General features: G+C 57.7%; 1 protein-coding gene and 1 long non-coding RNA gene across 2 annotated transcripts; both read right to left on the bottom strand.

The window, feature by feature from the left end:
- Positions 1-8,639: 8,639 nt before the first annotated feature.
- LOC116576807 lies at positions 8,640-10,072 on the bottom strand. The gene is made up of 2 exons (XR_004280283.1): positions 9,607-10,072; positions 8,640-8,862 (listed from the first exon to the last, which is right to left on the bottom strand). It is a non-coding gene; the product is annotated as an uncharacterized LOC116576807 (long non-coding RNA).
- Positions 10,073-10,714: 642 nt separating this feature from the next.
- SHE (Src homology 2 domain containing E) lies at positions 10,715-25,473 on the bottom strand. The gene is made up of 6 exons (XM_032319388.1): positions 24,694-25,473; positions 22,106-22,232; positions 14,810-15,094; positions 13,802-13,958; positions 13,021-13,140; positions 10,715-11,779 (listed from the first exon to the last, which is right to left on the bottom strand). Exons 1-6 carry the CDS (start codon positions 25,168-25,170, stop codon positions 11,593-11,595), a joined length of 1,353 nt encoding a protein of 450 aa, XP_032175279.1. The 5' UTR covers positions 25,171-25,473; the 3' UTR covers positions 10,715-11,592.
- Positions 25,474-25,969: the final 496 nt, after the last annotated feature.

Genomic DNA, 25,969 nt, shown 5'->3' with positions numbered 1-25,969 from the left:
CACACCCCCCCACCCCCCAGCACAGCCTGAAGTGGGAGACAGCTCCTCTTGCTGGGTGGGATGAGCTGAAAATACGCTGGTCCAAGGTCTCAATCCGTGTGGTCAGTAATTCTTGTAGCATTAATGAAAATTCTTTGAAATGTCAAGGGGTAGCATTGAGTGGACCAACAAAGCCTTTGGAGACCCCGAGAGCTCTCTGCTCTGACGAGGTCTTGCCCTGGAGGCCTGTTTGCCAGGCTCAGCTCACAGACCCTCCGCCCGTTCCTGCTGTTCCCGGGGGCAGGACGCTGGGAGAAGGGCGGTGAGCAGAGCCGTGTGGGGCAGCTACGCCGGGTCACGGTCTGTGGGTTTCCTGCGGAACGGTCAGGGATGTCTTGCCGCCTCAGAGGAACTGAAGGTTGACCCACTTGGGGAGGAATCTGTCCTCTGGTCTCACAGTTGGTGAGAAGCGTGTCTTCATTTGGAGAAGCAGGTGTGGTGGCCCCTCAGAGGTCACACCGGCTTTCCCACATGGCAGGCGTCTGTGGGGGCGTTGTTGGGGCGCAGGCCAGCTGGTTGGGTGTCTGTGCCAGCGTCTTGCCTGCGTGTCCTCTGCGTCCCTCCAGCATTGCGCCCTCGGTGTGGCCTGGCAGCGGAGCCGGGAGTTTCTGTGACAAGCATACCGGTGACGGACACCGTCAGTCTCATGAGCCTGTGCTCCGGCGGCGGTCTGCCGCGGTCTGCCGCGGTCTGCTGCGGGGAGCGGGCTGGGGACGGGCAGAAGCCGTGTTGGACGGGCATCACACATCTGTCAATGTAATATACCTCAGCGCTTTTTTTTTTTTTTTTGAGAAAAATAATAGTTTTAATTTTTTTCCCTAATTACCTGAAAGCAAATACCAACGGTTGATATCTGTGTATGGGGCAAAGGGTCAGTATAATGTTTTTCAATATTTTTCTTTTTATCAGCTATTTTCCATGCAAAGTGAAAATTGTAAATGTTTGAAATAAATAATTTCTAAAAATGTGCCTGAGACGGAATTCTGCGTTGGGCCCTCGGGCCGTTTGGAGGGAAGACTTGCTCGGTAAGGAGGCAGGATCGGAGGAACAGGCCTGAAACAGAGTGGACCGGTCCGGGAGGGCCGCCTCCCGGGCACGGCTGAGTTACCTCTAGAAGGAGGTTCCAGAAACAATAGCAGTTTCTCGAAAGACTTCAGTTATGAAAATGTTTCCCAAAATGAGTCCTGGGGTTTCTGGAAGGGCGTGGGTGCTCCTGCCGCCTTCAGCCGGGCGGCCCAGGGGCGGGCGCGTGGGGAAGGAAGACCGGCCTCCGCTCATCCGGTGTTGATCGAGCGGGTGGGAGCGGCGCCACAGAGGGGCCTGCCCTCTTGTTCGTCAGCCTGTCCCTTTTGAAAGGGTCTTTGGCAGGAAAACCTGGGGTCACAGCCCTCCCCTGTCTTCAGAGAGGAGAGCCATCGTGCGGCTGCCGGGTGTACGAGAGCCAGGCCGGGAGCCCAGAGACCACGCACGTTGGCCTGGAAGCCACGGGGCTGCGCCCGCCCACCCACGGTCCCCGCGCGGCCGGTCCCCACGGTGCAGAAAGTGCCCCAGGAAACAGATGTCTCCCCTGGTGGCTGGGCCGTGTGAGCCGAGCGGGGTGCGGGCATGAGGACAGGAAACGGAAGGAAGAGTGTGTCCTGCCCAGTGTGGCTGTCGGGCTGACGCGGTCCTGAGGCGTTCTCCACCGGAACCCAGGAGCCACCGGTGAGCGTCGCGGGGGTTGCCGGACAGGACCCAGTCACTGGCCGGTGGCGGAGGGAAGTGCTGGAAGCAGGAGGAGACCAGGACTTTGCTCACGTCCAAGAGTAGGGCAGGCCACAGGCAGGAAGCTTTCCTGAGCTGCCGCTGGAGGGGTCCTGGGGCTCAGGGAGCCCCGAGGGGCTGCGCACACGTAGTGAGGGCCGCTGACCTTGAGCCCTGCGCTGTCCTCGAATGCTGACCAGTCCCTCGTGTCGCGTGGACGTCCCTGCTTGTCACGGCACAGACGAACAACCCACACCCTAGCCAGGTCTGAATCACACCAGTAGTCCTGGGCGATAATCCGAAACGTGGGTAAAATTAAGTAAAATCTTGGCACATACACACCCCAGATGTGTGTAATACCCACGCGAGCGTGTTCCAACACAGCCTCAGATCACTCCGCACGGCAGCCTGCATTCACACGGGACGTGCCGCGCACTGGAAGCGCCGGAGGACTTCGAGGAGGATTCCTCGGGAGGACAGCGGCGCGGTGTTCTGGTTTTCAAGTTGAAGTGCTGTGCAGGAGGGGTTTTGAAATGTTGGATGTTGTAAGCGTGACCCCGGGATTCTGTGCCCAGAGAAGAAGGGGGCAGTGGGGCGGCAGGCAGCACCCCAAAGACCCCTGCTTGGCAATGGGAGGGGCACAGTGGGGACCTGCAGGGACTCCTGTAGGAGGCCCAGTGTGGGCACAGAAAGCTAAGGAATGCCCAGATGGCTCGGAGGAAGGTGGTGAGGGACGCCCGGATGACCATGGCCCTTTCTGGGGTGAGGTGGCTGCAGGGGGCGTCCCACGTGAGGGCGTGGCGTCCTTCGGCGGATCATCTCCACGGGTGACGGAGCGGGTCGGGGGGTCAGGAGCAGCTCGGGCGTCGGCTGCAGGCCTCTGGCCCCCGGCCGTGCTGTCTCCCTGCCGCACAGGCCGCGCTGAGGGTTGCTGTGCCGGGGTCCGGACCTCGAGGCCGGAGGTGGGATTCCGTGGCAACGTGTGGTGTTAATTGGGAAACGGAATCTGTGGCCAGCAAAGAGGGACACCACTGGCCCTGCTGGTCACCTGGAAGTCCATGGCCCCTTTTCGGTAGAAAGGGTCTAAAGTCAGCCGGTAATAACAGCTGCCCTGTGGGCCTCCACCCCGGGCTTCTCACACGGGCTTTGCTTTCTCAGCCGAACGGCGCTGCAAGGGAGGTGTTCTCGGCGCTCCCAGGTGAGGCGGCCCAGGTGAAGGCCGTGGGCCGGGACCGAGTGGAGAGCCCGACCGAGGCCATGAACCGGGTCTGCCCGGCTCCAAGACCAGTCAGTGCCCTGTCGTGCTGTGGCTCAGCCTCCCACCCGCCCCCGGCACTGGCGACCGCCGGCATGGTCCTCTCTCCAGCCCCCATGCGGGTGCGGTCCAGGCCCGCTCAGCCCAACTCTCCATGCGGTTGGTCACCCTGTTGTGTGAGCAGGGGCTGGAGACCAAGCCTGTGGGAGTCGGGAGCCCACAAGGCACGTCCCTGCAGCAGCTAAGCCCCAAGAGATGAGCTGTAGACAGCAGGGGTGGCTGCCAGGTCCTTCCTGGGGACGACCCTTGGGGGAAGCCGAATCCCACGGCCGCCTCACCCGTTGGTACCAGCTCTCGCTTCCGAGCTCCTCGTGGGAGGTCTGGTTTTCTCCTGCTGCTTCCTTGGTGGACACTTGGGTGAACTCCCTTGAAATGCTCCCTGTGTGCTCATGGGGACCGGAGTAACCCACTCTCTCTGGACGGTCGTGGTCACCATGCTGAAAGTAGCACTTCTCTTTGGATGGTGAGACTTCTGAGGACAGTTTCCCGAACTGCAGTGCTGGCTGCCGGGGCACAGGAGGGACCAGAGCTTCCTCGGGCTGTTGGCCGTCTGCCAGAGTTCATGAGCAGAGTTCATGCTCCCTCTGGGAGCAGACGGCCAGTGTGTTGTGGGGGTTGGGGGACGGGTCTGGGGAGTGGCTGCATGGGCGCAGCTTGGCTGGGCTACTGGTGGGAGCTTGGGGGCTGCCTCGTGCACACACTGGGTTGAATAATTTTGTGATATTCAAAAGCAAGGAAGTCACTAAAGACTAGATACCCAACTTTGCAATGCACATGAAACACTTTTTCACGGGCATGTATGTTTTCACAGTTAAAGCTTTTCGTTAAGCGCTTATAAGCCCCCTGCACAGCTCAGCCGTACTGTGCTGTGAAGTGTTGGTCAAGAAGTAGAAGTAGGTGAGGACCAGAGGCTACACACAGCAGGACGGAGACAGCGGTGCAAAGCGGCCAAAGTCTTAGGTGAATCTCTCCAAAGCCTTGATGTTCTCCATTTAAGAAAATGCAAGGGGGCGCCTGGGTGGCTCAGTGGGGTAAGCCTCTGCCTTCGGCTCAGGTCATGATCTCAGGGCCCTGGAATCGAGCCCCACATCGGGCTCTCTGCTCCGCAGGGAGCCTGCTTCCCCCTCTCTCTCTCCACCTGCCTCTCTGCCTACTTGGGATTTCTCTCTTTGTCAAATAAATAAATAAAATCTTAAAAAAAAATGCAAGGACGTTGGGGAGAATGGTTCACTTGCAAACACGCCATTTATTTTTTTTTTTTAAAGATTTTATTTATTTATTTGAGAGAGAGACAGTGAGAGAGAGCATGAGCGAGGAGAAGGGCAGAGAGAGAAGCAGACTCCCCATGGAGCTGGGAGCCTGATGTGGGACTCGATCCCGGGACTCCGGGATCATGACCTGAGCCGAAGGCAGTCGTCCAACCAACTGAGCCACCCAGGCGTCCCCAAACATGCCATTTAAAACAATCCAAAATGGGGGCACCTGGGTGGCTCAGTAGGTTAAAGCCTCTGCCTTCAGCTCGGGTCATGATCCCAGGGTCCTGGGATCGAGTCCCACATCGGGCTCTCTGCTCAGCGGGGAGCCTGCTTCCTCCTCTCTCTCTGCCTGCCTCTCTGCCTACTTGTGATCTCGCTCTGTCAAATAAATAAAATATTAAAAAAAATAAAACAATCAAAAATGAATATAAACATCTTTTTTAAAAGATTTTTATTTTTTATTTTATTTATTTTATTATTTTTAAATTTTTTAAAAAAATATTTATTTGAGAGAGACAGTGAGAGAGCGCACGAGCGAGGAGAAGGTCAGAAGGAGAAGCAGACTCCCCATGAGCTGGGAGCCCAATGCAGGACTCCAGGATCATGACCTGAGCTGAAGGCAGTCACTCAACCAACTGAGCCACCCAGGTGCCCCTTATTTAATTTTTTGAAGATTTTAAATTTATTTGACAGAGAGAGACAGTGAGAGAGGGAACACAAGCACGGGGAGAGGGAGAGGGAGAAGCAGGCTCCCCGCTGAGCAGAGAGTCCGACGTGGGGCTCGATCCCAGGACCCCGAGATCATGACCTGAGCCGAAGGCAGATGCTCAACCGATTGAGGCCCCCAAGGGCCCAAGATTTTATTTTTTAGAGTAATCTCCACTCCCAATGTTGGGCTGGAACTCAACAGCTCGGAGGTGGAGCTGCGTGTAGAGGGTCAGAGGCCGCAGGGGGCCCCTGAGCAAGTCTGTTGGAACCGTCCTTAACGTAAACTGCGATTCTCACTCGTGGACAACCGCTGGTTGACACCTTGATGATTTAAGCCTCCACGTGCGCACACTAATGCATCTTCTGGCTTAATCCACACCGGTGGTCCTGTTTATGAACCCCAGTCGGAGTCATTTTACTGAATTAGTAAAATGTCCGTGGGAGGCCTCTGGGTCTGCAGCAAGTGGAGGGCATGGCCGGCCCCCCGGGGATTCCTGTTTTAGGGCTCCTTGTGGGTTTGGGAAGTGACGATCCACGTGCTCCCGAGGGCATCTCCTCCGCAGCTGATGGCGCGTGGGCTGTCAGGGCTTCCGGCCATGCAGCTCCGTGCTGCCGCCTCCTGCACGCTGGGGAAAGGCGAGGCCCTCAGACCCAGCGCGGGCTTGCCCGGCGGTAGCTTCCAGGCCTCAAACCTGATTCCATGTGCCCGGCCCGGGTCCGCCAGGCTCACGCGGGGAGAGACAGCACGTTGGTCTCTGATGTCTGCGGCACTGGGCATTGTTTCCCCTTGGTTTTTTCTCCCCCCTGTGGTAGAAGACATGTAACAAAATTTTCCGTTGAACCCTTTTTCTTTTTTATAAAGATTTTATTTATTTGTGAGAGAAACCAGGAGCAGGTGGGTGGGGAGCGGCAGGCAGAGGGAGAGAGAGAAGCAGGTCCCGCACTGAGCAGGGCGCCCGACGGGGGCACAACCCAGGACCCCAGGGTCACAGCTCGAGCTGAAAGAAGACGCTTCCCGGACCGAGCCACTGGGCGTCCCCCCACTGAAGAAGCGTTTCCAAGTGTACAGGTCAGTGGTGTGAAGCACACTGACGTGGCCGTGTCCACAACCTCCAGAACGTTTCATCTTGCAAAACCGAAACTCCGAGCCATTAAAGCACTCCCCATGTCCCCGCTCTCGCCAGGCCCTGTGCCCACCACTCCGTTTCTGTGAATTTGACTGGGTTTCTCAGAGAAGTGGAGTCTTACATATTGTCTTCTCGGGACTAGCTCACATCACGCCACAGGACGTCCTCAAGCTCCACCCTCGCTCTCACGGGTCAGATTCTCCTGGGAGGCGGATCCTCCATTCTGTGAGGCTGGCACTCCGGGTTTCTCCATCCGTCTGTCTGCCTGTTGTGGGCATTTGGTTGATTTCCACTTCTTGGCTACTGTGGTTTTTTTTCCAAATGTTATTTTTCTCTTGTTAACTAATGCCAAGCGTCTCGTTTAACAGCCTTCGTCCCACTGGTTTGATTGTGTTCTTCAAACGTGGGGGATTCTGCCGGCCTCCTGTGTGGACAGGAACGTGCAGGAGGCTGTGGTCTGCACCCCAGCATGCACTCTGCGACAGACCCAGGACAGGTATTGGGTTCTTACGAGTGTCCTGATCTGAACAAGGTTGCCCCTGGCTCAGCACTCGAGGGGTTAAAGGCAGACACTGTTGAAGCAGCACAGGTGATGCAGTGAGGTCTAGTCTCGTTGCTCACATCGTGACCTTCCACAGGTTTGGGATCTGACACACGACAGCGCCAAACCCTGGGACCTTACACACTTGGGCACCACCTGGACTCTGAGAAACGTTACTCTGATTGCTGGGGGGTGGGGGTGAGGGTGTCCAACATCTCTGTGACACAGAGATGGGCAAACTTTGCAGGCATTTGTACCACCTAGTGGCAATTTATGTGAATATTTAATGGAAATTAAAAATTTGATCCTGGGGCGCCTGGGTGGCTCAGTGGGTTAAGCTGCTGCCTTTGGCTCAGGTCATGATCTCGGGGTCCTGGGATCAAGTCGTGCATCGGGCTCGCTGCTCAGCAGGGGGCTTGCTTCCCTTCCTCTCTCTCTGCCTGCTTCTCTGCCTACTTGTGATCAGTCTGTCAAATAAATAAATAAAATCTTAAAAAAAAAATTGATCCTGAAAGACTCAGTACCATAGCCTTCTAGAACCTTCTAGAACCTCAGATGCATGTATTTGCGTGTTTCTAAATAGTAGCTCCCACTGGTGGTGCTCGGTCATGGCAGAGTATCAAAATCACCTCGTAGAAGTTTAAAAAATGACAGATTTCAAGCTTCAAGACAGACTAAAGCATCAACTCCCGCAGGTGGGACTGGCGTCGGTTGAATAACAAAGGAACAAAAGCAGACCTTTAAAGCAGGGTGAGGCTGGCTCCCAGGGCGGCTCAAGAAGATGCCAAGGAACTGAGGGTGAAGCTTCCCAGGGCCACGGCCAACTGGGAGGAAGCCACGCAAGAAGGGCTGGTGACCTGAGAGAGGCAACTGCCATCAGGGTGGCCAGGGGGTCTGCGGTGTCCTCTGCCCTCTGTCTGCTGTGGCCGCATGTGAGGGACAGACCCCACCACTGCTCCCTCCCAGGAAGCATTTGCAAAGGGAGGGGATGCCCCAAAGGAAGCAAAGGGAGCAAACACACCGGTTTTCTTGGAACAGTGCTCATTTAAAGTTCCATCTCAGAGCCTGCCATCTCCAGGGGCACTGGCCGCGGCGACACATCCAGAAATGTTACACAACCTCTTGGACATCATTTGCCAAAGCACCAAAGCGCACCACAGGCAGGCACTGGCGCCCGGGGCCGTCTTCAGATGTTTTCCGGAGTTGGAGGAGTGGGTTAGTTATGTGAACGGGTCCAAGCCCCTAACAAAATAACCGAATGGTTGAGGACAAAATGGCCTCCAGGACGAGGATGCGACCCGCCGCCCAGGGGCCCCGTGGCGCCCGCCGCACTGGCTGCCCAGGCCTTCCCCGGGCGAGCCGGCAGCCGCCGAGCATCCTCTCCCCGCCGCGCCCGCCGCCCGCAGTTCGCGCTCGGGCCGCCAGGTGGCAGTGGCGCACCGCCGCTCCCTGCGGGGCCGGGCCTGGGGCGACCGAGCGCGGCCCGTGTCTCCGCGGACAGGTTCCGGGGCCCAAAGATCAGACGCCGGCGTGGAGGGCGATCCCGGAGGCCGGCGCAGGTCACGGGCCGGGGCAGAGCCGCCCTGCGTGGGGAGGCGTCACGGCCTCTCGCGCAGGGGTGAGACGGAGCCCACACGCGACGCCTTGTTTCCCCCCAGACCCATGGAAAAGTGAGGCGTTGCCCGTGACTGAAAACGGACCTTGGACCGCAGCAGAAATGCCGGCTCCTTGAAAGAAAGGCTCAGGTGCTCGGTTCTTCTGAATCGAGCCTTAACATTTACTAGCAGTGGCCATTCAGAGAGTGATAGCCGTCACCAACCCCGTGGGCACATTAGGACTCTTGCCCCGCCTGTCCCAAACCCTGGTGCCCACCTCCCCATCCCGAGACGGACGCAAAAAATGAGAAACGATTCAGGAGAGGAAAAGGCTCTTTTTATAAATGCCTGAGAAAGTACTCTGGGTCACTTAAAAGGACACTCCTCTCCCCAAAGACAGTCAGCATGTCAGTATTTTCATTTAAAAGAACGATCTGAGAGAGTGAGAAAGAGACGAGTAGCAGGAGGGCCAAGGGGGGAGAGAGGAACTCTGGCGGACTCCACGCTGCGCTCAGTCTCATGACCCTGAGATCAGCACCTGAGCGGGAATTAAGAGTCGGACGTAACCAACTGAGCCACTCAGGTGCTCCTTATTTCCCTTTTTCTTTTCTTTTTAAAAAAGATTTATGGATTTGCAGGAAGAGAGAGAGCCCAAGTAGGGGGAACAGCAGAGGGAGCAGCCAGCTGCCCGCTGAGCAGGGAGCCCGATGCGGGACTCAGTCCCAGGACCCTGGGATCATGACCTGAGCCGAAAGTAGATGCTCAATGACAGCCGCCGAGGTGCCCCGACATTTTCCTCTATTGTACATAATAACAGCGCTCCACTATTTTATTCCTTGTTTAAATATACACTCCACTGGCTGGAGTCCATCCTGGTGGAAACCACTACAGCAGCAAAGTAGACGGAAATGTCCCATAGGCCTGAGAAGAAGCAACGAAATGAAGTTGTCTCCTGAGCCGGGCAGAGCATTTGTTAAGAAGGGGTGTGCTGGAGAAGGAGCCCAGGAGGGGGGTCTGGGGAGCCATGTTCCAGGCACGGGGTTGCTAAAGGGCAGTATACTCTTCAGCAGGAATCGGAGAAGATTGTGGGAGACAGAGGTAACGGAGAATACGGAGACTATGGGCAAACACGTGGACCAGGGCAAAATGACGGAAAGCCCAAGCATTCAGAGCTCAGAGAGGAAAGGCGTCACAGGGGTTTGGATAAGTGGCCCTGGAGGCCCCATGAGGAAGCATCAGGGACGAGGGACACCTGCCCGGCCTGTTTTCAGAGCACAGGTACCTGCTGCTGGTGAGGCCTCTGCGGCTGCCGGCGACTCGGCCTCAGGGAGAAAGCGGCAGCTCAGCTCCTTCTAGACCTTTCTTCTTCCTCCCCGCCCCACGTGGTGAGAAGGGCCGGACCACATGCAGACTCTACATCTCCACAAACAACAGGACAGTGTCACGGGAAAACAGTGCAGAGAAAGCACACGATGGAAGCTTCATGAATGTAACGCATCAGGTCTGCCGTCAAGTCTCATTATACGTTCATCACGGCTGCTGGGTGTCTGCCAAGAACCATCAAGAGTGCACAGAGAAAGGCTGCAGAGCTTTTTGGCATCAAGATTAGGGTAACTGCTATATTTCGTAGGATAGGTTTAAGTCAAAAATCAGGTTTCACTTCTAGAATGCTGAACTAAAAATAAGTTTAATAAATGAATTATTTGTATATGGAAGATAATAAATATTTGTTGAATGGAACTGGAACTACAGGTGCTAAAAATGCTTTTAAAAAAATCTTATAATAAGATGTCACACATGAACCAATGCACATTTAAAAAATTCTATCAGTATTTTAAAAAACAGACACTCTATTAATAAAATCATTGAGATTCAGTAAGAAAAGGTTCCCCTCCCATTTTTTAAATCAAAGATCACATGACCATCTGGCTACAACCTTAACAGAGAAGCAAGTGTCTACTAATGTGTAAATCATAACAGCAGAACGGTGACTAGGAGCTCGAAGGACAGGCTTTCCTAAAATTGAACCAAATCAACCTTTTGTGTGTCTGTAACAGAGGCAACAACAGTGAATTCTTCAGGGATGTTGTGGTCCAGGCCTGGGGCCACCAGCAAGGCCAGACCACGGACGCCGCTGCTCGGGGACTGTCGGCCGCTCACTGGGCAGGGGCCCTTCCCGGAATGCCATTCTCAGGGGTTCTTACTTATTTTTTTCACAGTAAGTGAACTGGCAACCAAAGCTCACAATGAACCATAAAGAGAACGCTACTATGACTATTAATATAATATGTGAAGCAGGAACTGTCTCTTTAAGACGGTTTTGTGCGGTGAGAACGGGTCTGATTTGCACAGGACAGGCACTCAGCTCCGAGGGGCAGGGATGTATGTACTAAAAATTTACTCCAAAAATAAAAAGCAAATCTAACCGGGGGCACAAGTTAAAACTTGTTCCCTAACCACAGGAATGCCGGAAGGTGAACCCCAAAGACATCCAAAGTTCCAAATGAGTATTCTGTAAGGAAACGGCCGCTGAGCTTTGCACATTTTTCAGATTTTTAAAAAAATCAGAAATGAAATCATTATTTTATTCTATAATTCAGAATTATAATGATGCTGATGTTTAATTTCTGTTGCTGATTCTTAATCTGGGGGCATCTTCCTTCCTGTTTACATGCATAGTAAAGATGATGGAAAAGTCCCTAGAGACTGAGAAAACAAAACTGTCTTTGAAGGCTGACCACCCAAATACTCTCACTGGGGCTGTGAATTTGCGTGGACTCCGGAGCTGAACCAGGACGCCTTCCCCGAGACCTCCATATCCACGTGTTTTCCAGTATTTGTCCTTGTTCCCGGGAAGGGGTCCGTGGCACACGCTCTTCTGGTCCACGTGATCAAGTTTTATTGCCCTGCATAAAGCCAGCTGCATTTTTTGTGGGTTTGCTTAGTGCCTACGTGTTCCAGGGAACACCTAGTGTTAATATTCCTGGACTCTTGACTTACCTTTCCTGAAAGTACCCCCGCAAACAGAACACCTACTCCAGAGAGCAGAAGCAGCTGGTGAATTATGATTTCTTTTTGTAGAAAAGCAACAGGTCAGTAACCAAGTGTCGCGGAATGGCTGTCAGGCCAAAGATTTTTGCCTTCTAGGTAGAGACTCCCACTTCCCACCGATCCCTGTGGGGAAGTCCCGTCCTGTCCCCCGGTGCTGGTTGGGGCTGATGCCCTGCTCAGGGAGAGGGGCCTGGCCAGGGCTCTTGCTGGCTGGACCTTAGTGGCCCTTGCTGTGCACGGGGTAGAGCAAGGTCATGTGTTCTGCTCCCTTGAAGGGCAGCTTCTCGTTGGAGTAATAGTGCACCACCTCAGGGATGCTGTCGAAGACGGCACTCGTCTGATCCAGCGTGTACTTGCTGTCTTTGGTCTGGGCCACTATGATGTGGACGCACCCTTGACTAGTCCTGAAACAGAACAGGACGGAGGACACAGGAGTGAGCCAGCAGGGGTCCCTGCCCCCGACAGCACTCCCAGCCAGAGTGACGGGCAGGCAAGTTCCTGCCCACCCCAGAACTGCTCCAAACTCCGCTCTCCAGGGGCTCCCAGAGGCCCCGAGGCCCTTGGCTCACTGTGGGTCATCCTTGGGGTGTTTGTCCCTAAAACACACAAGTCATCAGGTCCTGGACGAGAAAGAACAAAAAAAAAAAAAAAAAAAGAAAGAAAGAAAAGAAAAGAAAAGAACAGAAAAAGCCCAACTTCCCATCTCCTGTCTCCTAGATCACCAACTAGCGCTTACGCGGTGAATGAGAGCACGGGGGTGTGGTTTAAACTCCCCCTCGTCACGGGACAAGGACGCATGTAAGGTTTCCTCTTTCTTTCCTCCCCAAAGAACATATCATAATAGTAATAATACCCCTGGTTTCCCCTCCCTCCTGCCCCACCCCCACGCCGTGAAGCCTGCCCCGCTGTGGGTAACGGCAGCGGCCACAGGGGCCCGGGATCTCAGTGGCCCGGCTGTTCCGGGCGCCGTGCGTCCGGTGGCCGGCCCGGCCTTCCGAGCCACGCTGCTCAGACACCCCCAGCTTCTCCTCCCCTCCAGGCTGATTGTTTCAGCTGCTGGGGCCCGGCTTCCTCAGGAAGGAAACGCTGCCTGGGCCTGACAATGACCCTCCATCACGGCTCCCCGGAGCCCACAGCGGAGCAGAGAATTTCCATGATACAAGCCCCACCAGGCCCACCGGGCAAAACGAATGTTCTGGTAGAATCAGGAGGGGGAGAACAGCAAGTCAGCGTCTCCGTCCCCAGGAGAAGCTGTGTCCAAGGTGCAGGGGCATTTTGACATCAAGGGATCAGACTTGCTAAAGTCCCAAACACTAGGGAACAAGAGAGTCGCCAAATTGTCCTGCTGGAAATTCTCCCTTTTCTCTGGGATTACGTCTCTGCTGGGCCTCGCGGAGGGCCTGGGCTAGGTCCGGTCACGGGCGGCACTGAGTCACGCGGGAGTAGAGAGGCCTCCTCGTCACAGGAGACTGGGGGCATCTACTAGGACCGGCCCTGCATTCGGATCCGAGCCTCTCACATCCTGTTGTCCGAGCGAAAGCATCCTACTTTCCGGCAGTACGTACCCCGCAGGCCACCCTGAGATCAGCTCTTTTCGGACCCATCCTCCACCCCCGGGGGAGAGCCCACGCGCTCTGGTACTCACTTCAGGGCGATGGAGTATTTGCTGTTCCCTGACTCGCTATTTCGGACCAGATAAGCAGCTTCTCTGCAGGGCTGGAGTCGGCTCTCGGCCTCTGCGCGGGTGATGGCGCCGTGATACCAACTGTAGGGGGAGGGGGTGATACCAACTGTGAGGGGGACGCCCACGTCCGAACACAAACCCAGATGGGGCCTCACACAGTGGACAGTTCTTTTTTTTTTTTTTTTTAAAGATTTTATTTACTAGAGAGACGGAGATCACAAGTAGGCAGAGAGGCAGGCAGAGAGAGAGGAGGAAGCAGGATCCCCGCTGAGCAGAGAGCCTGATGTGGGGCTCCATCCCAGGACCCTGCGACCATGACCTGAGCCGAAGGCAGAGGCTTTAACCCACTGAGCCACCCAGGCGTCCCTGGATGGTTCTTTTCAACGCACTTCTCTCAGAAGGTCAGTGGCCTGATCCAGACCCTGCCTCACACTCAGGAGAGACGGGACAGACAGGGGTAACCTGGATCACCGAATCTTAATGCGGGCGTTAAGAGGACTAGGGTCCTTGAAAAGTTTTCAGTCGGTGCAGGAGAACGTAAAATCGGGCTCGTGGGGGGCAGCGTGCTGTTCTGCAGTCGCGCAGTGGGCTTCGAACATGGGTTTTCATTAATAAGCCCCACCCAGACGAGAATTCACGAACGAAGATCATCATGTAAAATGGGTGAGCGCCCCCCCCCCCCCCGCCCCATCAACAGGCTCCTGGTCACTGTCTGTTGTGTGAGGACGCGGACAGGACTCACGGCTGCTTCCCCAGCGGCAGGCCCGGGGCCACCTTCTCGCCCTCGCCGTGGTCCGGGCCGACCGGCTTCAGGACCTTCTGGGTCCAGCTCTTCTGCCGCTGCTGCTGCTTCGCCGGGTCCTCCTTGACGGACGGCCAGTCCGAGCCCTCAAACTGAACTGGAAAGAAGGCTCGTCGGGCACAGAGTCCACGGGGCCCACTGCGCAGGTCTCAGACAACCCCCGCCCCGCTGGCTTCACGACAGTTAGGTGCCTGCCTGACTCCAGACGGCGGGCGTTACCGCAAGGGTCCCCAATGGCCACCCTCCTGGGAGACGCTTCTCTGTGCCCAGTCGTGTCGGAACGGGCCCGTTTACCATGACTTCTAAAAACCGGGAGTTTCAGTGTATTTAAAATAAATGATGCAAGACCGTGTCATTCTATGAAACCAAATAAATCATTTCCACCAGGAAATGGTAAAACAGAGAAGCACGCTTGGAGACAGAAACTCCTGGGCACTCAGTGGCCTCTGGGCTGGACAAACACAGATGTTCCAGAGCCGGCCCCAGAATGGACCCGGGGGTTTGCGGTCACGCACCTCACCCTGTCCACCCAGCCCTGACGTGGCCGGCACTGCCCCTCGCCAACCTGGTTTTACTGGTGGGGAGAGACCCCCAACGTCTTTAATCCGAAGGAAGAGGAGGTTCCGGCCCAGCAAGCGACAAACTAGGTGCTGGACGCCCTCCGCGCATTAAAAGGGCGGATTTCTGGGGGAGGGTGACCGGCAGAACCGCCCGCTGGCTCTCCCCAGGCCTCCCGGGCACCCCCGTCTGCCAGGCGCCCGGCCGGAGCCGCCGGCGGACTCACAGGGCCCTCCACAGGCGGGAGCGGACTTGGTCCCGCGGCCTGGCCTGGCGGTCCGAGTGGCTGCGCACCGAGGCCGCGGCCGGACCGGGATTCTTCAGTGTGTCAGGGCCTCAGCCGGGGACCCCGCGCACAGGGGTCCCCGGGAGCCCCGGCCGGGCCCTCACCTGACAGCGCCCGCGCGAGCTGCTCCTTCTTCCACTCCCACGGCTGCTCGTACTCGGCGGCCGGCCGCTCGTCCTCCGCGGGCAGCCGCGCCCTCCGCTCGGGGGCCCCGTCGGGGGGCTCGTAGGGCGTGTCGTACAGCTGGGGGGGCTTCCCCACCAGCTCCTTGGAGCCCCGTCTCTTGGCTGCCGTCTCCGCTTTCGCGCTGTTCTCTCCCGACTCGCAGGGACCGTCGAGCAGCTGAAGGGCCTTCACCACGGGGTCCTTGGAACCTCGGCGCCGGATTTCTGGAAGACACGCGTGGACAGAGCCGGAGTGCGGCGGGCCCCGGACGCCCCTCCCGAACCGGCTGGGCCTCTGGTGGGCTGCACGGGCGCCGCAGGGAAGCCACTTGTCCCACAAGCCCGACGAGTGGGGAGTCCCTGAAGACCCGTTCCACAGTCTGTGGAAAGCCACGAGGTCACAGGCACCTGCTCCCCCTACCCCAGGCGGCATGATTTCCACCGGCCCCGTTTCTACACGTTGGTGGAAGGCTCGGACCCCAGGACGTTCACGGCCGCCGACAGTGCTCGCTCTGTTCCCAGCACCGGCCGCACGCATGGAGGGAATCTACGTCCGCCGGCCAGAGTTCAGGACTTCCAGGCATTTCCAGAGAGAGGAGGCCAGACACGGTCACAGCTAACCATGCTGGCCAGCGACGGCGGCACAGACGCCAGCAGCCAGCACCCCCAGCGGCACCGGCTGTGGTCCCCGAGCCCTCCGGCAAGGCTGTGCCGTTCCTTCCTTGATTTACAGAAGGGAAGGCTGAGGCAGAGGGTGAAGGACGCTGTCGTCACCCGGACGCGGCAGGGACTGGACGCAGGGGCAGGGGGCCGGGCTGCCCAGGCTGGGCTCCCTACGGCTGCCCTGGCCAGACTCCAAGTGGAAGAGCAGTGGGAGATGGGGTCCCCCCGATACAGAAGGTCACTTCCAGGGTAGGAAGCTGTGTGAGTTAGAGTGCACTGGGGACCACGGAGGGCTTGTTCCCATAAGGGGGAGTGAGAGGTGAGTTCAAAGGTCAGAGGCCAGGAGGGGCAGGGGTGGGGGCTGGAGCGTGGGCACACTGGGCTCCAAGGCAGGGGCACACAGGCCACACTCGTGGGCGTGCGATGCAGCTGGGCTAACAGGTCCCACCGACCACAGCCCTGCTTCCCCGGGAGTTAAGGGGCCAGCAGGCACCCAGCATCTAGGCAGCCACAGCAGGAAGGAGCCGGCAGCCTGGGACCCACCAGAGGCCTTGGCGGTGGGGGGGGGGGCATCTGCCCTCCCTGTGGCCCTTCTAGAGGCCCTCCGGGAAGCCCTCAAGCCCCCGGACACAGTCAAGAACCCTTCGAGCACAAGCATCTCAGGGCACCACCCAAGCCCGCGAGCCCCCCACGGTCTCCACACGGCCTGGGGCGCCCAGACCACCACTCTCCTCCAGTTTCTTCTCTTCACACGAGCCCGTCCCACCCCCTCAAAATCCACTTCCTGACTCCAGGCAGGTGGGGCTGTGCACGGTCTCCGTTCACGCTGTCCTGCCCTGTGTCCCGGGGACGCCCGTGGAAGTCTCGTCCCGGGCTCCTCGGCTCTCTGGCTAACCCCTTCCATGGCACACGTGCCCGCGGCTCTGGGCCTGCCCTCCTCTGGGCGCACACGCGGACCGCTGCTGTGTCTGCCCCTCCAGCACCGTGGGACTGGCATGTCTTACCTGGGGAGGACGCGCCGTCGCGCTAAGGAGTTGGGGGAGGAGACCCCCGGCAGCGGGGATGCGGCTCAGAGAGACGAGGGTCGCAGGGGCACCACGGAACCACTCACAAATCCGTGAAGGGTTAGGGTGTGAAATAAAAGTGACCAAGAGAAAAGCAGAGGGTCAAAAGCAGAGTGGCGCTGTGTGAGCTCTGGGCCGGCGGATGGGGGCCAGGGGAGCCGGGGGGCGGGGGGGGGGAGGGCGCAGCGCCAGTAACGTACAACGCACGGTGACTCTCGGGTGCAGAGCAGCTGACTTCTGTCTCCAGGAGGGGCAGCGGGCAAAACACTCAAGGGAAAGTGGGAAAATCAGGACACAAACTTCAAAAGAGTGAGACTGCACGGGGCCCCGACCTTAGCCCGCTCCAGCCCTGCACCCTGCGTCAGTGGTGTCGGAGGCGCCCACTGCCCGGTCCCGGCGCCAGGCACCGAGCTAGCCGGTCTGGGGCAAGGGATTCTCATGGGACGTGAAGCCTGAGAAGCCCTTGCACACCCCCTAGTCCCTAGGGCCCCCGTCCGAGCTCCTCCTGCCCCCACAGCCTTCCTGTCATTGCTAGCTCCCCGGCAAGGAGAGGGGTTCTCCCTGGGTCTGCACCCCCACATGGAAGGGTGGGAGGTCCTGCCCCAGGGCCAGGCTGGTGCCTGGGGCCACGTGAGGCCCGTCCGTCCACACCCCTCCTCTACATTATTCTAGACAGAGTTACGGGGAACCAGAAGCACAAGCTGCTCCTGGTCCGGGAAGACAGGGCTGGAACTCAACAAGAGCGTCTCTGTAGAGCTAAGAGAAGGAAAGACAGGACACAAACTTCAGAGGGTGAACTTAGAAGCTGTAAGTTTCTGATCAAGACCTCAGTATGCCCTCAGTTTGGACGGCCTGGCGCAGGCCGGGTCCGTTTTCCCAGGGTCCTGCCCTCAACTCTGTCCCAGCGGACTGAAACCGAGGGTCGATTCCAACTTTAAGACACAGAAGTCCTGCTCACAGGGAAAGTTCCAGGTTTGTGTTGTAATAAGTACGATAATGAGGGTCTGGAGTCCTTACCACGCGTGTCTGCGTGCGGCGAGGGCCTGCGCCCCCGAGACTTGGCAGGGGAGGCCCGGGGAGCGGGTAGGCAGCCGGCTCGGGTAGCCCCCTCTCAACAATGTGTCGTCGGGGGAAACCAGGGCTTGCACGGCCCTCCGCACCCCCCTAGCCCCCACCTGTCCCCCACCTGGGGCGCTGTGGACGCAGGAACAATCAGGAGCTGGGAGCCGGCCTCGCTGGGGGAGAGCTGCCCGGGACGTGCAGGGCTGGCCCCGGGAGGAAACGGCTGAGGAGGAGGAAGCGGAGAGGAAGCTACACCCCGGCCCTGCCGACAGAGGCCATTTACTGCGGGGACAACAGAGTGCAGACTAACGCCACCGCCCGCCGCCGGAGCCCGTGCAGGACGGAGCTGGGCCCTCACTAAGCCGGCTGTCGTCGGCAGATACGGGTCCTCTGCGCTCGTCTGGAATTCTCTTGGAAGACACAAGGCTCCCTGCAGCGTCCGAGCAATGGCTAAATGCACGGGACACGTGTGTACTAGGCGTGTTACACCAGTGTCCAGCATGGGACACGTGTGGTCCCACTTTCACTGGTGACTAAACCGAGGCCGGGCACGGTGGGGGCCGTTGTAGGCCCTGATGCCCGCGGTTCACGCAGAGTGTCGGTCACCATGCTGGCAAAGCCATCAGCTCTCTTGGAGGCTGTTCTCCGTCAGAATCAGAAAAGGGCTGTTCCTGGTCACATCTTTTATGCCTACTCTCACTTTTGATTTAAAATGACGAATGGGGGCGCCTGGGTGGCTCAGTGGGTTAAGCTGCTGCCTTCGGCTCAGGTCATGATCCCAGAGTCCTGGGATCGAGTCCCGCATCGGGCTCTCTGCTCAGCGGGGAGCCTGCTTCCTCCTCTCTCTCTCTGCCTGCGTCTCTGCCTACTTGTGATCTCTGTCTGTCAAATAAATAAAATCTTTAAAATTAAAAAAAAATAAAATGACGAATGGGGCGCCTGGGTGGCTAAGCATCGGCTCCTGATTCTCGGCTCTGGTCGTGGTCTTGGCTCAGGTGATCTCAGGGTTGTGAGATCGAGCCCTGTCTTGGGCTCCAAGCTTGGGGGGGGGGGTCTGCTTGAGATTCTCTCCCTCTGCCACCTCCCCTGCCCTCTAAAAAATAAGTGAAATGACTTGAGTATTTTCTTTTTTTTTTAATTTTTTTTTTTTTAAAGATTTTATTTATTTATTTGACAGACAGAGATCACAAGTAGGCAGAGAGGCAGGCAGAGAGTGAGAGAGGAGGAAGCAGGCTCCCCGTGGAGCAGAGAGCCCGACGTGGGGCTCGATCCCAGGACCCTGGGATCATGACCTGAGCCGAAGGCAGAGGCTTTAACCCACTGAGCCACCCAGGCGCCCCGACTTGAGTATTTTCTTATTGAATAAATCTAAATATCTGAACAAAAGCAGATGTAACGCAGGAGTCCTGAAATTTAAGTTTTACCAGAAAGTAAAGACTAATTACAGAAGTCAGAAATCTTCTGTATTATTTTCCCATAATGGTTTTTTTAAAATGGGCATCCCAACACTGAGGTTCTCCTTTGGATCTGTTTGAGCAAGCCAACAAAACCATCTGCAAGCAAAAATAAAACTGAACCCCCCCAAGACAGGACATGGACCAGTAAAAGCAGATGTGGAAGGACCCGGCATCTCTGCTGTCCACGTGGACATGGCCTGGAGCGGATCTGGACCTGGGCACCCTCGCTGCAGGCTGGGTGCTTCTAACACCCCCGCACGGGGCCACAGGGCTCAGGCAGGGGCAGGTGAGCCTGGCGCCGACTTAACAGGGTGCCAGCCTTGGAAACGGGTCTCCCACCGAATGACGTGTTCTTGGAGCTGCCTAAGACCCTTCCCGTGGAGCTCCGGACGCTCCACTCGGTGCTTTCTGCTAATGATTCTGCTAAAATGCTCCTGCTAGTTTAGCAGAACAGAGAAGTTTACTGCCTGTATTCATAACCCTATCCTCCTGTGAACGATTCTGTGGGTAAATCTAAGGGAGAATTTATTTATAAACTTAGCAATTCCTAGCTTTCGAGGTTAAGAGTAAAGTTTCGGAGGGATTCCTCCAGTGACTGGGCCGTCGGAGAGGAAGTAGTGCCTTCTGTTCCTTCCTCTGCTCTGTTCCTGACTTCACAGCACTCACTGCACCTTCCAAGGACCTATTTTCTGGTCTCTTGGTGTTAGGTCTGTTTGCCTCTTGGGCTGTAAGAGGCATGTCGGTCCTCATGCCGGTCCATGAGGACACGGATCAGGTGGGACTGGTTTTCCGGCTGCCAGAGCCCAGCGCAGGGCCTGGCGCCCGGTGCATGAACACCCGAGGAGCGTCTGCTGGATGGTGGAAAGCCACATCGCCAGCGGCGTTGAGGCAGCCGGGCCACCCCGTCCTGCGGGGACCAGCAAGGCCGGACAGGGCCTGGGGTTCCCTAGCGCCTCACCATCTCCTGAAAAATGCAGAAACTAAAGAAAAATCCCTAATATTTTCAAGAAACAAGCATTTCCGAAGTGGGACATGAGCATACAAGGAGCAACTGGACGAAAATGTAGAAGGTTTAAAACAAAACAAAAACAAAACAAAGCCCCAGCAGCAAATCTTTTATTTCCAGCTTCCGATCAACTCACTTCCTGTTATTCTGTCCAGCTGCGGGCTACGGAGAGAATTAGGGGTGTACTCTCCGCACGGGTCAAGAAGGTGCTTTTTGACAGAGCTTTTAAGAGACTTTAAAATTCGTGGATTTTCTTAAGACAAAATAAGCTATCAAGTTTTTAAAAGTTTAATAAATTTGAATTTAATCTCCAATTGAATTAATCTTATATTCCTAAACAGATGCATTCACGTAAACTGCAAACAGAGGCTCACACTTAATAAACCCTCAAATATCAAACACTATTATCATCGTGTTTACTTCATGTTGCACAATTCTGATTTTTCAATACAACCCTCTTTGTGGGTCTGCGTGGAAAGACGCCTTACTCAGTAAAGTGCCTTTTTACCCATCGGTTCAAAGGGGGTCCGTCCAATCTGGAGGGGGAGATCCTGGGTCTACTTTCTGCTGTTTCTTAAAAAGTCTATGAGCACAGACAAGTCCGGGTCTCTGTGATTTTGTACCAAGAGGAGAGGACTGAAGTCCATGAGCCCACAGTCTTGTGAGGAGTTTATGGGGGGAAAGCAGAGCATTTCCCCCCTATTATCAGTGAGGCCCCACGAATAAACAGCTGGGACAGTGTAGATAAATTACTTATTCCGGTTAGTAAGAAAGAGAAGAATAAAAATTGAAGGACAAAAGAAAGATAAAAAAAAAAGATAATTTTGACTTATCTTTAAGAATATCTTTTTCTTCAACTTTAGGTAAAAGTAAAACTTTCCCCCTGCTCCTCACAAGCCTCTGATAGTTTTTGACTAAGTTCATTTTCACTTCCTTTCATTCACAGATTTCGTTAGAGGTCACAGTCCAGTGACCTTCAGGGTCACAGCCTGGCCAGGGTACACCCTCCCCAGCCTTATCTCTGTGCGCAGGGAAGCAGGACACGGCGCCCCTTTCCTGCTGTAGCTCATGTTCATTCTGAAGCCTGTCCTGACCTTCCAGGATGCTGAGTCCCCTGTGCTCGCCTCCTCTGAGACCAAGCCCGCGGGGCCTGTGCCTGACGGCTTTTCAATCTGTTTCCAAACAGGGGAGAGTCCGGAACGTGTGGCCGAGTCCCTCCCCAGGCACGGACAGGGGTGCCGTGGGTCAGTGCTCAGAAACACATTTTTTCATTATGGATTAAAGAACATTAAAAAAAATTGGGTGAATATATTACTCTAAGTTTCCCAAATAAATCTAAGTAACTTAGTTCATGATACTTTTAAGTATCGTTTATACAAACTTAAGAGAATTACGAATAAAAGGGGAAATCTGGACACTAAAAACCATAGAGCGAGCACTTTGCTCGCCTTAGAACTGTTCCAACTTGAAAGGTCCCAGCATCTGCGGACTTTGGTTTTAGGCGGCGTGCGGGGCCCAGGCTGGCTCGGACCAGGGCAGCCGCTCCTGCTTTTGCTCTGGTACCATAGAGCTCCTTGCACGGTAACAGAGGATCTCGTCGTGGGCACACCTGCCGACCACGTGAAGCCCCCAGCTAGAGATTCACGACTCCCCCTTACCAATGTTAAAGCTTTCAAAGCAGCCGAGAAATGCACATGACCAGTCTCCACCCTGAAGGTCATGTCCGCAAACTCACAAGCGTCATTTCACACAGAATTAGGAAAACATTGAAGATCCTGCAGATTCTCACACCGAAGGATACAGAACCAGAAAGGAAGTTCACTGGGTATTGTGATCCTGCTTTGGGACTGATTTGTTTCTTCCAGTCAGCATGGCCTGATTCAGGCGGTCATTTCTTCCCCACACATGTGCGGTCAGGACCGCCCCCGCCAGCGCCTGAGGCTCCGCCCCCTCACGCCCCTCCCCCCGCGCCCCTCGCACTCACCTGTTATCATTTGCTGCGCATCGTAGGGTTCCATGTAGCCGTCATTCTCTCCTGCCCTCTCTGCGTCCCTTTGGCCTTTCGTCCGTTTGGCGTCATAAGGGTCAGCATAGTCTTCCAAAATGATGACCTTGAAAGAACCGGAGAGGGGAGCGGCCAGGGTTAGCACACCCGGACGGCCACGGTGTCAGAATGGCTACGAATCATCTCTGACTCGAAGTCGCGGTCCCCCCGGTTCTGGAGTGTTCGCTCGGGCTCACGTTACCATCCACGTTACCAGGGGACAAACTTCTCATCTGTCTCGGCGGCGTCACCGACTGGCAACGGTTCACCACACTCTTGCCCATTCCCCAGCACTGCCCGGCAGTGCGTTCGGGGTGTGGGGGTCCCTGTGGCAGGACGGGTAGTGGGCGTGGAGGGTGGCGATCACTGCAGAGCAGAACGAAATCAACACTCCAGCCCCTTCCCTGGGAGGTTGATCTTTCTAAGGCCAACCTGGAGGGCCACACGGGCCTAAGTCGGTCCGTGCCCCTGTGACACTGGGCGTCCACTGGCACTGCTGAGACACCGTCAGGGGTCACCGGAAGACACCGGCTGCCTCTGGTCCTCCGGGGATCTGCAACCCCCTCGGAGGGAAGGGCTTCAGAAGGGTAAGGGATAGCCCCAGACAGGACTGGGGGGTTCTGGGTTCCGGAGCTCCCCGGCTACAGTCAGAGTTCTGGTCAGTATCCGTGGCAGAAAGCATCGAGTCTTCCAGAAGAGAAAGGGGCCCGAGCGGTGGTGTGTCTGGTCGGTTCTGCTCGGCGGCTGCTGGGCGACAAGGGAGGCCCCATGGCTGAGCCCGACAGGCTCTTCTCGGGGCGACAGTTTTGTGGGAACTGTATGGGGACAGAAAGCACACACTTGCCGGACAGCAGTGTGCCCCCATAATATACACTCTTTACTCCAGATGAAGAGGGAGATGGGGTAAGAGCCAACGAGCAAAGAAAGGGGAACCAGACTCAAGGGAGGAAGCGCCCGGTCCGGCTCGGGTCTCCAGAGAGTTCCGGAGAAGCAGAGAAGCATCAGCAGCGCCAGCAGGAAAAAAATGAACAGAGAGACACAGGGGGATGGCAGCCTGCCCGGGAGGAGACAGCCTGAGGAAGGGCGGACCTCCACAAGGGATGCCCCAGCAGCCGCCGCAGAGCACCCCCAGCTCCGTTCTCACTGCCGGCCGCCGGGCCCCCCTCGGGAGCCGCACTCCCAGGACAGACAGGAATGCCAGGCGCGGCACTCAGCCTGATCCGTGTCGTCGGAGTCAGTCAGGGAGACCACGGCTAGTATCTGGGCGAGCTGGGCCATGGCTCGTCCCCCGCCCCGCGGCTGGGTCCAGCATGGCACAGGTGTGCCGTCAGTCCGGGTGCGATGGACGAGGGGGGCGAGCAGAAGGGCCCGGTGCAGACACACATGGCGGGTGCCGCGGGCTCCCCACGGCACACAGGGAGACGGTGTGGGGGGGCCCGAGCGACAGAAAGTTGGAATTCCCACGACAGGCAGGGACGGCCTGGGCCGGGGCCTGGGAGCTCCGTCTGAGCTCTTCTCTCCCATTGTTCACCCAGAAGAGTGAATTTAAAAAACAAGCACTCATGGACGCCTGGGGGCTCGGTCACTGAGCGTCTGCTTTCGGGTCAGGTCACGGTCCGGGTCACGGTCCCGGTCAGGGTCCCAGGATCCTGCATCGGGCTCCCTGCTTCTCCCTGCCTCCGGCCCCTCCACCCGACTCGTGACGTCTCTTTCAAATGAGTAAATAAAATCTTAGAAAAAAGAAACCAAGCAAACAAAACCCAGCTCATCTCTCTAAGGGTGGAGTGGGCCTCCTCCCAGAGTCACGCTGCTTTTCTCAAGTGCCTCACACTAGACGGTGCCCAGAAAACCTCTGGGCCATAAGAGGCAGGGATCACCTTCTCTCCTGCTCTGTGATTTCCTTCAGGGCACTTGTGTGTCCCATTCCGTACCCACTGCAGCCCATGGAGCCCGGCACGGCTTCTCCTCGTGCTGCTGCCCAGCAGACGTTCACGGATGGGATGTGAGCTGCTGGTGCCTTGGCGAGGGGGCACCGGCCGGGGCAACCATGCCTGGACTCCCACACTAGCAGGGAGGGGCCGGGTGTGTGCCCTCCACCTAGTCCCCAAGGCTCTGAAATCCATGCTTCCCTTCTGCTCAAGAAGCATAAACGTATACACAGATCTGGCTTTGCAATCCCCCTGGATTTCAAATTAAAATAAACCGCATTCATAAGGAGGTCAAGTTTCACAAAGCAGGAACGTCTCACTCACTTACTCTTCTAAAGGGCTAACAAAATTAAATGCATGGTACATTTCCCGAAAGTCCCCACTTTACACACTCAGAGTAAAGATTTTCCAAGATGAAAAACAACAAAAAATCATCAAATGTAACGACGTGAAATGGTCCCTTAACTGTCGCCACATGTCGGAGGGAGGCCCACCCTCCCCTTCCCCACCGCGCAGAGAAGCCCAAGGCTGAGCAGGTGCGCCCGGCTCGCTCCTGGCCGGACCCCTCCGACCGGCGGCCCCAGGCGGCTGCATGCTCACCGTGTCCGGCTGCTTCCCGGTCCTGCCCTTGTCCAGTTCGGGGCCCAGCGAGGCGGGGGAGGAGGACGCGGAGGAAGAGCTGCTGCTGCTGCTGCTGCTGCTGGAGCCCCTGCCGTTCTTCTCCTGAGTGTCCACCTTGATGAGCCTGCTGATGTAGGTGCCGCAGCCCGCGCTCCTGGCCGCGCCCCGGGGCGGCTCGTCTTCCGCGGCCCGCGAGTTCTTGCGGCTCTTGCCCGCCGCGGCCTGGATCAGGCCCTGCAGGCTGTCCCGGGGCGGCCGGCTGTCCCTGGGGGCGCCGACGCCGGCCCTGCCGCTCCCCAGCTCGGCCGCCGAGTTCTTGCGGCCCTTGGCCGGGGCCTGCCCGGCGCCGCCCGCCTCCGAGTTCTTGCGCAGTCGGCCGCCGCCGCCACCGGGCCGGGCGCGCTCAGACGCCGTCTTCAGGTTCAGCGGGAACTCCTTGAACCACCGGGCCGCCATGGGGGGGGCCCGCGGGGCAGGCGGGCGAGGGACGCGGCGCACACGCGGAGGGGCGCCAGGGGCTGCGGCCGCCTCATTCCCCGGGGCTGCTTCGCGTCCCCGGCCGGCCCGCGCGCAGCTCGGCGGGGTGGGGCCCGGGGCCGGGCTCTGCGGGGCGGCGGGCGCGGGGCGTCCCTGCTCTTCCCCCCGAAGCGGGACAGCCCTGCCCACCCTCGCCGGGGAGACACGGGACGGCGCCGCGACGGACCGGGACCGACGGCGAGCCGCCCACCCTCGGCGCGCCCCTCCCTCGGCGGCTGGCGCCTCCCGCCCAGATCCGCCGGGGTCGGCGCCTCCGCCCTGGGCGCGGGGCGGGGGCGGGGTGGGGGGCGGAGACCAGCGGCAGCCGCACCGGCCGGCCCGGGGCCCCCGCGGTCGCGCAGCGCCCCGCGCCCTCGCCGAGCGGTCTCCAGCTTCGCCGCGAGCCCGGCGCGCCGCGTCCTCTCCCGCGCTCGCGGCGGCCGGCCGGCCCGGGGGTGCGGGCTACGGAGAGGGGCGCTCCCCGCGCGGGTGCCGACCCCCTCCCTTCCGGCGCCCCCCGCCCCCGCAGGCCGCCAGGAGGCGGAGCGCGCAGCCCGGGCGCGGGGCTCGGCGAGGCTGCGGCAGGTGGATGCGCGCTGCCCGGGCAGGTAGGGCGCGGCGGTTCCAGGCCGCAGGCTGCGGGCCAGGGCGGAGGGACCGGGGCGCTGGGAGGCCGCTAGGGAAGCCCACCCCGGGGCGGCGGGGCGCGCGGTTGCCCCCGGGGCAGCCGCAAGCTCGA

This window comes from Mustela erminea, chromosome 17 (assembly GCF_009829155.1).
Source record: "Mustela erminea isolate mMusErm1 chromosome 17, mMusErm1.Pri, whole genome shotgun sequence".
Taxonomy (NCBI): domain Eukaryota; kingdom Metazoa; phylum Chordata; class Mammalia; order Carnivora; family Mustelidae; genus Mustela; species Mustela erminea.
The sequence above is the reverse complement of the archived record's forward strand: the minus strand, read 5'-3'. Positions and strand labels throughout refer to the sequence as shown.

What these genes read in the sequence shown, in the direction of transcription:
- SHE (XM_032319388.1), bottom strand. Translation starts at nt 25,170, where the DNA reads ATGGCGGCCCGGTGGTTCAAGGAGTTCCCGCTGAACCTGAAGACGGCG. An exon ending in CCGGGAAGCAGCCGGACACG is followed by an intron (nt 22,233 to 24,693) that starts GTGAGCATGCAG and finishes GGTTCTTTCAAG; the next exon opens with GTCATCATTTTGGAAGACTA. An exon ending in GCTCGCGCGGGCGCTGTCAG is followed by an intron (nt 13,959 to 14,809) that starts GTGAGGGCCCGG and finishes CCTTCTTTCCAG; the next exon opens with TTCAGTTTGAGGGCTCGGAC.